Source organism: Triticum urartu, chromosome 3A, assembly GCF_056163025.1.
Source record: "Triticum urartu cultivar PI428250 chromosome 3A, HENAU_Tu73, whole genome shotgun sequence".
Classification (NCBI taxonomy): Eukaryota; Viridiplantae; Streptophyta; class Magnoliopsida; order Poales; family Poaceae; genus Triticum; species Triticum urartu.
This window is the reverse complement of record NC_141875.1, coordinates 302200709-302214458: the sequence shown is the minus strand read 5'-3', so window position 1 is coordinate 302214458 and position 13750 is coordinate 302200709. Positions and strand designations below refer to the sequence as shown.

The 13750-nt window shown below is 45.2% G+C and overlaps 1 protein-coding gene across 1 annotated transcript in view; it reads right to left on the bottom strand.

Moving 5' to 3' along the window:
* Positions 1-13521, bottom strand: part of LOC125543791 (Carbohydrate-binding-like fold) — a 32286-nt gene extending 18765 nt beyond the window's left edge. Inside the window, exons 1-11 of the mRNA XM_048707261.2 lie at positions 13333-13521; positions 13181-13246; positions 12052-12138; positions 11778-11834; positions 11598-11662; positions 11343-11509; positions 9862-9923; positions 9693-9776; positions 9397-9553; positions 8481-8596; positions 5863-5991 (exon numbers count right to left, since the gene is read on the bottom strand). Coding sequence (XP_048563218.2) covers positions 5863-5991; positions 8481-8596; positions 9397-9553; positions 9693-9776; positions 9862-9923; positions 11343-11509; positions 11598-11662; positions 11778-11834; positions 12052-12138; positions 13181-13246; positions 13333-13425 — 1083 coding nt within the window. The 5' untranslated portion in view covers positions 13426-13521. The remainder of the gene's footprint in view (positions 1-5862; positions 5992-8480; positions 8597-9396; positions 9554-9692; positions 9777-9861; positions 9924-11342; positions 11510-11597; positions 11663-11777; positions 11835-12051; positions 12139-13180; positions 13247-13332) is intronic.
* Positions 13522-13750: the final 229 nt, after the last annotated feature.

Sequence of the window (13750 nt, the reverse complement as noted above, 5' to 3'; positions counted from 1 at the left end):
AAAGAGCCAGTGTTCAGTCCAATCCACCTGCATAGGGCTATGACTTGCTAGCCAATCCAGGCCCAGTATTCCATCATAAGATCCTAGTGGAAAAACTTTAAAATCACTGACAAATTCATGTCCTGCACAATACCATTGCCCTTTCTGCAACTGTTGACTACAGGGCACAAGAGATCCATTAGCGACACAGGCATAGGAACAACACCTTGCAATTTACTGGCCACAGCACAATCCACAAACGAGTGTGTACTGCCAGAATCCACCAAGAAAATCATCAGCTGGCCTGCAGCTGTACTTTCAGTTTCATAGTTGTAATTGTAGGTGCAGAAATTTCTCCCAGAGCAGCAGCAGAAAGGAAAATTGCATTGGCCTCACCAACAACAACTTCTTCAGTATCACTGACATCAGATGGCATATTCTGAACATAATCAAGCATCTCCTGCACAACATGCAGCTGCACTTCCTGTTTGCAACGATGATCTCGTCGAGCCCATCGTTCACCACAGATGAAACAAAGCGCCTTGGACTTGCGATAAGCTCTAAGTGAAGCCCAGCGATCATCTGAAGCTGTTGTTGTTTGATTGGTGTCAGATAACTTCTTCTCATCGGTGAAACGAGCTACAGTTGGACGAGTTTTTGTTGGAGCTGTCGAATGCTTACTGCTGGCTGTCCCGTTTCCAGTGAACAGAGATTGGTCGCCCAGTTCTTCAGACAAAAGTGCAAGCGCATAAGCAGAGTCCAAATCGACTGGTTGCTGAATCCCAACCAACAGACGCACCGACGACACCAGTCCTTCCATCAAACGGGTGACATGGTGTACATCACTTGGGTTAGACTCATATGTAGTCAACTGATCATACAGTTCCGAGAAGCGCTCAACATAATCTTCCACCGTGCTCGTCTGCCGGATATGAAACATCTGACGGACCAGATTCTGATGCTTATTGCGTCCAAAACGGGACTGTAACAGCCTACAAAATTCGGACCAATTGACATGAGGTGCTCGTTGCTGAACTGATTCTAACCAACGAGCTGCGGTTCCCTCAAATTGTGAAGACGCAAACGAAATCCACTGGTGCTGAGGAGTATTCCAAAACTTAAAGTAATCCTCACAACGAGACTGTCACAGTTTCGGATTAGAACCATCAAATCGCGGAAGCTCAATTCAAGGACCAAAATTCACCGCATCCGGAAGGAATGCCTGAAAATTTTCAGCAGCAGGAATCAGTTGGCGTGACGAGGCTAGATCTGTGTGCATACCTCGAACTGGTGGAGGAACGTAACGGGGGCCCGAACTCCTTTGCTCCAGATCAGCTCGAACTCCGTCAGACCCATTCGAACCACCGCTCGCTGGCGCTGGCGGAGGGCCTTAACCAGGCTCCCTCGGCGAAACGGGTGTCGATGTTGCCGGGGTAGATCCTCGCTCGGCACCAAGTTCGCCGCGCAACTCATCGAGGTCGACCCCGATGGCAAGCTTGACGTCGTCGATTCGACCGAACAGCTGATCCAGTTTACTGTCCAGCTTGGCGAAGGCGTTGACCGCCTCCTCGCTGCGCTCCGTCGAGGCCTTGGCGAGGGCGGCGACGAAATCCGCGCGCAAGAACTCATAGATCGTGCAGGTCTCCGGGGAAATTTTTTCCATGGCTTCTGCCCGGCGGCGTACGGCGAGGCAGGTGTGGCGGGGGAGGTTGGGCGGCTCCAGGATTGTACGGCTCTGATACCAGATTGTGAGGACTAGGGTTTGTATTTGGTCATCGCCAGGAATTCGAGCTACAAGGGAGGGAATTACAGGAAGATTGCTCATGCAAGAGCACACACCACACACGCCACCACTAGCCGTTATCCTCTTCGCCGCCTTCGTCCGTGTTGGAGCAAGGTATAAGTAGTGAAGCGCGCTAGGCCCATTCTGGCCCAGCTAGCCGAGCCGAAAGGCGAGGCTGCCTCCTGGGCCTGCCCGTCTCTTCAACTAGCTCCTGGCCCACCTCGGGATCGCTGACATTATATATGACTTTACAAACCAGCTTATTGCTCATACAACTCATGTCCTTCAGTCAATGCATCCAATGTCCAGCTTAGGTGCATGCATGCATTGAGCATGCCATTACCTTTTCTACTTCCTTATCAAGATAACAAGCAGTCAAAAGGATTTTGACTGTTCCTACCGTCATATTAGAGATGCCTTGCCTTCTTTCTTGCTGTAGAAAGTCAGCTAAAATGCAAGCTAGTGCACATTTATCTGCATGCATTGCATCACCTCATGCATGCAGCACCAAATTACCATATGACAAATTAATGCTAACATTCTAGGCTTGTTCATAAGAGAAAACCTAGACGTGCTCTGTTTGGAACCTCTCATATAAGTTTGGAAAATGAATGTCCTCACCCGGATGATTTGAGAATGACGCTGAGTCGCCTACGGAACCAACCACATGTTCAGGCCTACCACGCATGCTTTTTTGTAAGCACGCGTAGGACGTGAGTCGTCCCCATGGGCAGCTGATTCCTGTCCACAATTGTCTTTAACTTCGGGTGCTTCCAAGCACATACACACCTGTTGATGTACTGCTGCCGTGTACTAGTGCTCTAGTAGTACTAGCTAGTAGACACTACGGCTGTGTGTTTTTTTCTCGAAATAGAGGCGTAAGATCAGCCCTAAGCCTCGAGCAAAGAGTAGGGACAAGAAGAAGTGAAAAAGAAGCTGTGCAGAATTTGCACTACCAGTCTGTCCAACATAAATGCTTCGGGCAAAACCTTCTGGAAGCAATGGACTGTCCAATCCTAGGAGACCAGACTGTCAGTCTGAACAACCAAACTATAGATGGACGGTGCGCGCGACCTAACTCTCCGGACTCAATGGACTGTCCGGCCCCGAGGACCGAACTGTCCGATCAGCCGCTGTTTACACTACCAGACAGTCTGGTGCTTCCGACCGGAATCAACCGGTTTGCACACCAATTCAGGCTAAGAAGCCCATGTAGCCCACCGGGCCCGTACCTGTTGCAACCTCCTCTCAATTTTTAGGGCTAGCAAAGCATATACTTAGAACTTGAGAGCTTTGCTCCTTATATCGCCTCCTTTTTGGTGTCAACTAATGGGTTTGGCTCTATCTTCACCATTGGCCTGCAGCTTGCCAGCCTGCAACTTGCCTCACAGACATCACTCCTTGTAAGACATCACTCATGGTAAGCCAGCTCCTCACTTCTATGGACAAAATATGGATTTAAGTTCTCACCTGTTATTGCATGTTCTTTTTCATGTGCTACTTACGTCAATCATTTTATGTTGTGTGCATTGAGCCTGTTTCTTATCAGCGCTTTTGTTGCAACAAAGGAAAACACTTCCTATTACCTGACGGATCCCACACACGTGTCGATCGCCTCCATCGCCGTCGGATCTGGCTGCGGCGGTGACGGCTCGCCGGATCTGGCCACGGCGAGGTGACAGACCAGACATGCGGGTACTAGCGGTCGCGAGCGAGCCTGCTTGAGGCAGCCGCGAGCTGAGCCAGGCAGAGGAGGTGGCTTGGCTAAGGCGAGGCGGCGGAGCGGACGGAGGCGACAGAGGGCGGTGTCAACCCCTGAGAAGACGATCCGAACGGCGAACACAGACACGAGCGGATACGCTTATTTTGCAACAAAGGGCATGTCGCAATTGAAACAAGGCTCTTATTGCAAAAGGGCACTATTGCAGCCTCGCAAAAATAACTGCGACAACACCTTTGTTGCAAAATTTTCTGCAACAATACCTCTGCGAAATTTTTCTGCAATAAGACCTCTGTCGCAGAAAATATTGCAACAGCTCATTTGTTGCATAGATGGCTGGTCACGTGGGTAGATAGGATGGCCATCCGCAGCTCCATCCAATAATCAGGGACCCGGTCGATCTTTTTCTCTTATCTGCTCCATTCAATGATCAGGGACCGGTCTGTCTCTCTCTTATCTGCCTGCCAACGCATACCATCTAAGAAGCACGGATACGGGGACGGAAGCACGGGGATACGCATACGGGGATACGGGATACGGCATTTTCCAAAAACAGCCATTCGGGGATACGGCGGGGTATATAAGTATTTAGAAAAATAAATATGGAAGTATTTAGAAAAATAAATTTGAATTAAGATCTAATGAGAAAAAAATTTAGTACTGGATATATATTGTCTCCTTTCTATTCATGAAAGACTGAGAGCAGTGCACTCAGAGCCCATGTAGCTGTCCGTCCACTTAGAGCCCATGTAAGGCCCAATTTCAGAAAACCCTAGACTAGTAGTAGCACTCCAGCTGCTCCAGCCGACCCCAACCTCCCATTCTCGTACTCCCTTTCTCCAGCCGCGAGTGAAGAAAGGAAACGACAGCGCCGCCAAATCGGCAGCTTGCATCACCCATCTTCTCCGTGCCCAAATCTTCTTCCTCGCTGGCCACCACACTCCCCATCTTTCTTCCTGCCGGAGCTTCTTCCTTGTTGGCGGCCGCCTTGCCATCTTTCTCTACCAAGATCTCCTTCCTTGCTAGCAGCCATTGAGGTTAACTGCTCGACCATGGTTGCTATCGGGAAGATAACTGGGTAGCAGCATGGTCACTGGAGGCTGGCTGCCGAGTCCCCACCGTGTCCACGCCGTATCTAGGCCGTATCCCGATTTTATTTCTTTTTTTAATTCGAAAAAGATGGGATACTGCGGGATACGCGTATCCAGCCGTATCCGGGCGTATCCCCGTGTCCCCCCGTATCAGGACGGCAAATCGGCAGTTCTGGCCGTATCGGTGCTTTTTAGCATACCATTGCCCTGCAACAAATGGATGTTCAATTGTTGCAGGACTTCTGATTGATTTTGATGGGTTCGCGAGAGAAAATGTTTTTGTTGTATGTGCAATTTTCATGTTGCAGCAGGAAGAATAGTCTAGCAACAGCGGTGGCATGCTGCAAGCTGGGGCATACGATGTTGCATGCTGAGACGAAGATGCTGCAATGTCGGGTCGATGACGATGCAAGTGAGTACAAAGCTGCAAGGTAGGTCCACCATTTTTGCAAATGACGGAATCACGATGCTGCAAGTCCAGTCCAGCGACACTGAGCTGGACACGAGATGTTGCAAAGCCAGCTGCCGCGGATGCAAGCCTGACAACACTGCTCCAACAAGCATCTTTGTTGGAGACCGTAGCTCACGCTGGAGCGACACCAGCAAGTACCAAACAATAAGAAAAGTGTTTGGAACTATGCGCATGCACACGATAAAAAATGAATAGTTTTGCATGCATGTGTTAAAATGTTGCAGAAAAAAATTGACGGTGTTGTGGCAGCGGCATAGGAACCGTACTTCGCCGTTACATAGCGTGGCTGCTACACTTTTCAGTGGGCTGCAGCTGTTTGTGGCGAGCGGTGCATGAGCTGGGATTAAAGGCTGGGATAGGTAGACTACACAGAGTAGAAAACCGGGATTAGAAAGGTACACCACATTGGCTGAAAACTGGTCACGTATCCAACTGATCAAATGATCAATCCAACCGCGGTTGAGCTGGCTGATCCCGCGCATCTAAGTTATATAACGCACTATTTGCAGTTCCTATGGCATACATTCTAGCCTCTATACTGGAGTTCAAACTTTTCTGTTTGTTTTTAGTAACTTTGTTATTTTTATCGTATTTTCCTAAATTTAATATATAAGAACCAACTTAGCTAATTTTGGTCAACAACCAATCTACGAGCCCTCAACCAGCTTGAATGACTAGGCGGACTGGTGGTGCTAGTGATCTGTACACAAATAAACCATGATATACCTTGAGATACAAGTAAAGATACAAATAAAGAGAAAAGAAACACCCTAGATAAACAGATGCGCTAATTAAAATTCTGATCAGATAACAGTACCTGATCAAGTCTGTAATACCCAAGATTATCTGTTACAGCTCTCAACTGACCATCGACTATAACCTTGGCACCTTCAATGCCAGCACCATAGCCATCAACAACATGTCCACCAACAGAAAAACCAGTAACCTAGCAAGATAAATGTGGAAAATTGGTGGATATCAGGTTTGCATACAAAGAGCAAGGAAAACAACTACTGAAGCTGAATGTGCACAAACATGTTCAAAATCACAGCAAATAAAGAACATGTTCAAGCTCAAATTGCTTAAGCAGCTGAAAGTTCTCAAGTCTAGGTTGTTACAGTATATGTGGATTGCACTAGCCCTTTCCACAAGTTCTGACTTTTGGTTGCGTTGGCTAGTGCATGAAGCTTAACATAGGTTAAGGTATCATGTTATAGCACGGTGCCCATGAATTGATGCGAAAGAACATCTAGAAATGCAACAAGGACCATAGGCATGGTGATCGCCGGAAGAGCCTTACGACGCGTTTGGTTTCGAGAAAATAGCGCGGTTTACGATTGCAGCGTTTCCTGAAACGGTAGCGGGCGTTTGTTTCGCGTACGATGTTTTCCGTCGCCGCGTTTTCCGATACACCGCTTCGTAAAGTTGAAACCGCTTGAACCGAAGTGAATTGGAAAACGGGACTCTCAGCCCGAACCAAACAAAGACTGTCTTAGGTAAAAGCGATTGGAAACGGTGCTTTCCGATACGAGAAAACGAATACATCACGGGAGCTGAACCAAACGCGTCGTTAATGTCTTACGACCGCTGTGTGGTCTCGGCAAGAAAATGAGGGTGAAAACCCAGGGATATGGGAGCAACAAAAACGACCATTAGGTGGTATTACAAGGTTCAAAGAGAGCAAATTTTAATTTTTCAAACAAGGAACGTTGGGCAGTAATGAGATGTGGAAAGAGGACAGCAATCAAGGAAGAAAGATGGCACAAGAATGGAATCTTCCGTTATGCCAGAATAAATAAAATTGCTCGATTATGCATGCTACGATATAGACCGAGGAAAATTGGTTTAGTGGGGAAAGCTAAAAAATCTAGAGCAAGATTTTGCATTAGGAGTGGCTTTTCACATTTGTCTATTTGTGCCAATTAGAGGAATGTTGGTTCCTATGAGAGTAACAGCCCGTTTGGATGTAGACATTGGTGGCGGGAATTCGTAATTGGCATTGGGCTGACCCGAATGCAGCTTTTTGGATGGCCTAGACATTCAGGCGTGGTATTCGGGCTCAATATTGAAGCGTTTTTTTGAACACACGCACGGCCCTCCACAAATTTCGACCCCCAGAGTTCAATATTCTCAATATTCCCTGGAATCATTCGCCTCGTTACCCCTTCGCCGTTCCCTGCACGCAAAGAAAAGAGATCGAGGTCGAGGCCAGCCCGCCCCAGCAGCCGTCTCCAAGACCGGCGGCTTCTCGCCGAATCAAGGTGGACGCCGTCCCCTACGCTCTTTACCCATCCTCTTACAACCCCTCCACACGCCTACCCCACGCACGCCAAGGATGCAGCAATGGCCAATCACGCGCCTTTCTGTGTCCTACTCCACGTCCGGCAATGGCAGCAGCCCCTCGCTGGCCGCCTCCGTCAAGAACTTCTCCGTCGTGCTGGTGCTCTCCTCTGTGCTACTCTACTCGATGAGCACATCCCCAGGGCGAGACGACCCAGGCAGAGCTCGATGACGGCACTCCTCCGGCCATCCCCACCTCACCCCCATGCTCCCCACCTCGCCCCCATGCTTCCCCCGTGCACCCTATCTATCTCCGGTGTGATTCGCCATGCCCCGTATCTCCCCGGCATGGGATCTGCCTTGGCTGGAACAGGTGGCGCGATGAGACCGGCTGGAGATGGGCTGCTAGTTCGGCTGGAGATTGGTGGCGACGTCGAGTCTGGCAATGGAGATACAATGTCCGGCAATGCGTGTGTGGCTATGTGTGCAGCATTGCTTGCATGCGCTGCTGCATGAACATTCATTGCTCTGTTCATACTTCATACACTTGTACATGTGCAATTCAACATCTGACCATCCAAACAAGAAAATTGTGGCTTATGATGGATTCCAGGTGCCAAATATATGACCATCCAAACACTAAAATTGATATTGAAGCTCTCAATGTCATGGATATTTGGCATTAAGTCAATTTAGTTATTCAATGCCATGCCTTTGAATGTCTACATCCAAACAGAGCATAAGAGTATATTCATTTTTTTTGCCTTTTGCAAGAATACTGGTCCCACGTTTGAACATAATAGTGCATTTTTTATTGATTGTAAGATCTTTTGCATGAGTGGTGATCCCACATGTGAGGATGAATATATTTGTTTATTTGATTCATTTGTAAGTTACTGGCCCCACATATACTATGCCTAAGTAAAAATGGAGGGAGAGTGAACTCACCGACAACTCTAGACTTTACAAGTAGGAAAGATATTTTGTTTATATCCATTAAAGCATACATGCTAATCAATTAGTGGTAAACTTCAAGTAACATCTACCCAGCTTTAAATGATAGGTAGTCCTCTTGTCAGCCATCCTTGAGCAAAAATAGCTTCATCCATAACTTTACAGTCCAAATTATGAGATGTATAGTAAGTTAAAAATTACCTGGAATTTTTGGGGGATTGTCATGTGACTATGCTCAAGGGAAACATGTAATGAAGAAGGTGAAACATCAAAAACAGTGTTTTCCCCTCTGTAGTATGGCAACAGATCATAGCTACCTGCAAAATTATACAAGATAATGAAAATTTCTATGCTTGGTGTTTACACATCACCTCACCTTCACAAGCATTATATCACGTGAAAAATGTCGATTAGCAACAGAATTGCAATGCTAATAACGCATCAAGTAACTTTAGTGCCATAAATAAAAATATGAACTCATAATTTACAGCATTTGGAAAGGGACCATGTGAAGGAGTGTCTACAACTTGATGCACTAACCCCCAATGATACTTGCGCATTTACACCAAACAAATTTAATAAGGCAACCTGACGATTTACATGGCTGGAATACTGTGCAGTTCTCATGTAGGTTCCTTTTATATACAGATCTGGCAAAAACAGAACAAGACTTCCTATGGGAAACAACCATAAACAGAATGTCTACGACTTGATGCACCAACACCAATGATACATTCACATTTAGAAAGTGTAATAAAACAAAAATATAGTAGCCTAAAGGTTTATATGAGTGAAATACAATGCAAGTTCTCATGTAGGTTCCTTTACATACAGACCTGGCAAAACAAAAGAAGACTTTCAATGGAAAACAACCATAAACAGCTAGCATACATAATTTACAGTCCATGCTGCATGAGGACAAGCAGTTCCTTATAGGAGAAGATTATTATTAGTTAATTAGATACACAAATTACATGTACAACTGTTGTTGTTTTTGTCCTGGAAGACATGTCAAATAAGAGGACATGTCAAAAGGAAACTTCCACAGCATGTTAACTACAGAATTTTACGTACCAGTTGCATTACAGTGTGATGAACTATGGGCAAGTTAACTTACCACAGGGCATTGATCTAAATGAGAACTTCCCATCCACACCAGATACTGCATGGCAAAGAGCACCTTCCCTGGGTGCATCGGTCAAACCTTGCGAGCGAGGAACCTCCTTTACATCATTTGAATATAAATACAGGTGAACTCCCAAGATTGGATTTCCCTGGTACAAGAAATGCTTAGTATATGTTAATCTAAAAATCCAGCAAACAAGAAAATCACAACCCTAAAGCTGGCAATTTCAGTCATATGCTTACAGCATTGGTTATAACTTATTGCCAACATACAGATTCCTTCAGTACCTGTGCAACTACAGAGCCATGAATATTGTAACCTGATACGAAGAAAACATCATCTACTACAGCATTTCCAAATCGCAAGTCCACCTACATACAGAAAACAGACTCCACTATAAGCAATACATGTGTGTGATAACATATATTGGCAGATAAGCAACGATGAAATCCTAACCTCTGATGAACCTGTCATCTCAATTTCATAATCAGGATGAGATGCACGCAACCTGTAGAGTCCTGGAAAAGATCAAAGACACACATAAATGAACAAACAAAGGTGCCGCGTAGAAGCAAACAAGTAAATGCATGTCAGGTACTAAGCTCAAATGAGAAGGGGGAGAAAGTAAGAGTCTGACCAGACTAATCCATTAATGGATACCACTACAATAAAAAGCTGAGCTAGAAATGTTGTGTTTGGACCATAGTTACCAGATTCGCAATTTCACTAAGCTTTACTTCATGATCCCAACTTTCAAAGGCCAAATCACTGGAGGTCTCTGTACATACATCCACGCAGCACTGGCCGCCGCCAAAAGTTCACCAGCGTCACAACCTACTCATGCGCCACGCTGCTGCAGCGCTTTCCTCTATCGACTATGCTGGAGGAGAGCCTGTCCACCACTAAGCTAGCTGCTGATGCTTGTGATTTTGTGCATGGAGATCAGCAACTTGGTAGTAAATTCCGAGCGAACTGGACCAAAACTATGGTTGAAGAAACAGTTCGCTGCAATAGGTTTCCCCCAAATGTCTGGGTCATATTTGCAAAGGATGGAGAGGGGGTGCGTGAGACATTTGAAACAAAGTTACTACCATGTCTCTGCTGATGTATTGTGGGGTGGGAGTGGATCTCGTGGTGCAGATGCCTCCGGTGGAACGCCAAAGGAGGGAAATGATCTCTTGGCTCTAGGGTTCAACATAACCATGAGAGAGATTGCAGGTACGGTTTGCCATGACACTAGATTCTAAAAGACTTTTTAGCAACTTAAGTAGACAGATCGAGAAGTTATTCCAATCAGAAACACACGCCAACATAATGACCGAATTGCACATCTTTTACAGAGGACGTGATCCGTACAAATGGAATAATAAAAAAACAGATTGAACAACCTATACAAATATAAACATGGGATCTAGGGTTCGTGGTACACATGCCTCCGGTGGAAAACCAGAGGAGGGAAATGATTTCTGGGCTCTAGGGTTCAACACAACCATGAGTCCATGAAGGGAGCAGGTATGGTTTGCCATGACACTAGATTCTACACGAATTTTTCACCACTTAAGCAGACTGGTCAAGAAGTTATTCGAGTCAGAAACTCATGCCAACATAACAACCCAATTGCATATCTTTTCCAGAGGACTTGATCTGAACAAATGCAATAATATAAAACAGATAGAACAACCTATAAAAATTTAAATATGGTGGCATGTCATTAACAGGAGTAAATTAAGCATCTAATATATTCAAATGAAACAAAAAAGAAAGACACGTTGACAAATTTTAATTAAAGTCACATCATACAAGTCCTTAATAGGGTACTCCGTAGCTACTGATAACATTGAGTAAGAGATGAACTCACAGGAAATGACCAACACTTCTCACATCAGACTATATACACGCATATGCTGTGGTTTTCTAATGATGAATGTGAGGCTAACCAGGAATTATGTTCACGAACGCATATCCTCCTGTTGATGATGTCAAAGCAGATGCAACTAACTCATCCAAATCTGATAACAGCTCAACTTTCACACCAGAAGGTCCTCCATCTTTTGAACAGCTCTTACCACCAACAGCTCCCACTATTTTACCAGATACTGTAAATCTGCATGACGAATTCCACAGTTAAAACTTGAATCAGATAATTATCCGCACCAAAAAAAAGTACTAAATAAATGGTCAAAGCAACAGACCCAGTGAATTGAAAGTTTATATCTGCATTTCCATTGCATCCATTTTGATCAATGACAACAGGAACCTGAAAATGTTAATTGATGACTTATTTCACACAATAGATGGAAGTCAAAGCCAAGCAGATAACTAAGACAGAAAAAAGGGAAGAACAAAAAGATTCAGTCGACACATCAACTTACAGTTTCAGGCTTCCATGACCATCCCTTAGGCCCCTTAACTCTGACGATAAATGAACCCTGTGGAGAGACAACAAGCCAAAATCAAACAGATTAGGGTCCACAACTGTTTCAATGGGAATGCAGCGCTCACTATTGAAATATCATACACATCACAAAATTAGCTATTACTGTTATATCTGTATCCCTACTTGTAAAAAAAATTATACATGAAAAGGTGAGATAACACATAATGAAGAAAACCTACACTAAAGGCAAGCATCACCCACAAGTATACCTTGTCATAGACTGGAATGAAATAGTACCCATTAGGAGCACATTGGGTGCTTTCTTTCACCAAACCATCAACAGTACACAGCTCAACCTGATTCAAAAAGTTTAGGAGGCGATGAATTTGTGCATACCAGATACCACAAAAACAAAAGCATAAAGTAGAATATATGGCCACCAAAAGTAATCTGGAATTAATAATTATACTACAGATGTAGAATTAGTCTCTATGGCTTTGATATGCATATAAGCAACTATAGCGAAGATATGAGATTTTCTCACTGATGTAGTACGATACATCTTATGCATAACCAGGGTAAAATGACACAGGTATGTTATTGTTAGAGAATCCCTTGGGGAAACAGATTCAATTAGCTCAAAAATAATTAATGGCAGAGAATATAAGGAATATAAACCCACCATCATGATTACAACTGAACCTGTCAATCATGAGTACAACTATTGTTGACAGAGACTATTGTTGACAGAGTTTCTAACACCTCCAACAGTTTTTACTTGCGCCAAGCTTTGCAAATGCATGGAACTTGCTCAAAAGTCACAACCTCCATTTCATTTTTCATGTAAAACTGCGTGATCAAGTTACCAGAGCAGTCACCTAATCCCAAGCAAATTTGGTGACCACCATCACTAGCAGCAACAAAATACAACATACATATGGTCGCAGGCAACGAAACATTAGCGTTATAATTCTCCGCAACCCAGTATTCATTTTCGTCATGGGAAGAAAGCAAAAGTAGTTTAGTCCGATTGATAGCAACCAGTAGCAGGTAGTCCCATTGCACGAAGCATCTAGCAATTTGTAATTATAAACAATTGGCCCAAACTAGCAGCGCCACTGGAACCAGTGGATCCAGCAACTAGAAAAATCCACAAGGTAAAAGTTCAGGTGAACTATCTCAAGCAACAAAACGTATCCCTGCTGAAGCACCCATTAACTACTAGCAGAGGCTTGATCAAGTGCAGCAACGTAGATCGCATACCGTTATGTTAGAGTGAGGGGGTGCAGCAACTCCCTCACATCAGAGTGCGGCAACATAGTGCAGCAACTTGATCGACAACAAGTACAGAACAACGATAATTTACGAAATAATTAGAGTGCGGCATGTATCGCATACCGTTATGTCAGAGTAGTCGAACTTGGACTCCGACGCCCTCGTCGACTTTGCCAGGCCCGAGCTCGCCTGCAGCAAGAGCCCAATCAGAAAATGCATTAGAATCAAGCCAACCCAAGCCGAAACTGAAGCTTAGCGAGTAACACGAGGAATACTTCGACGAAACCGCCGCATCCGTCGATCTCGTCGGAGGCAGCGGAGAAGGCGGCGAGGGAGAGGAGGAGGAGGACGGGGAGGAGGGGGTCCATAGATCGGATCTAGTGGGCGCAGAGCATGTCAGGGAGATGACGAGTTTGAGGAGATGTGCGGGGGGTGGGGGTAGGTGTAGTAATAGCAGTGGAGTTGCGACTTGATCCTGGAGTAAAATGCATCAACCGTCCTTGAACTTGCTCACGAGGACCAAAACGGTCCGTAAACCCTAAAACTGATCCAATAAGGTCCCTAAACTCTGAAACTGATCAAATACGGTCCCTAAATTCAATACGGTCCTGGTGCGAGCACTCCTGGGCTATGTACGTGGTAAGTGTGTGCTGCTTGTGTACGTCGCGGGGCCAAGTCAACTCTCTCATTCGC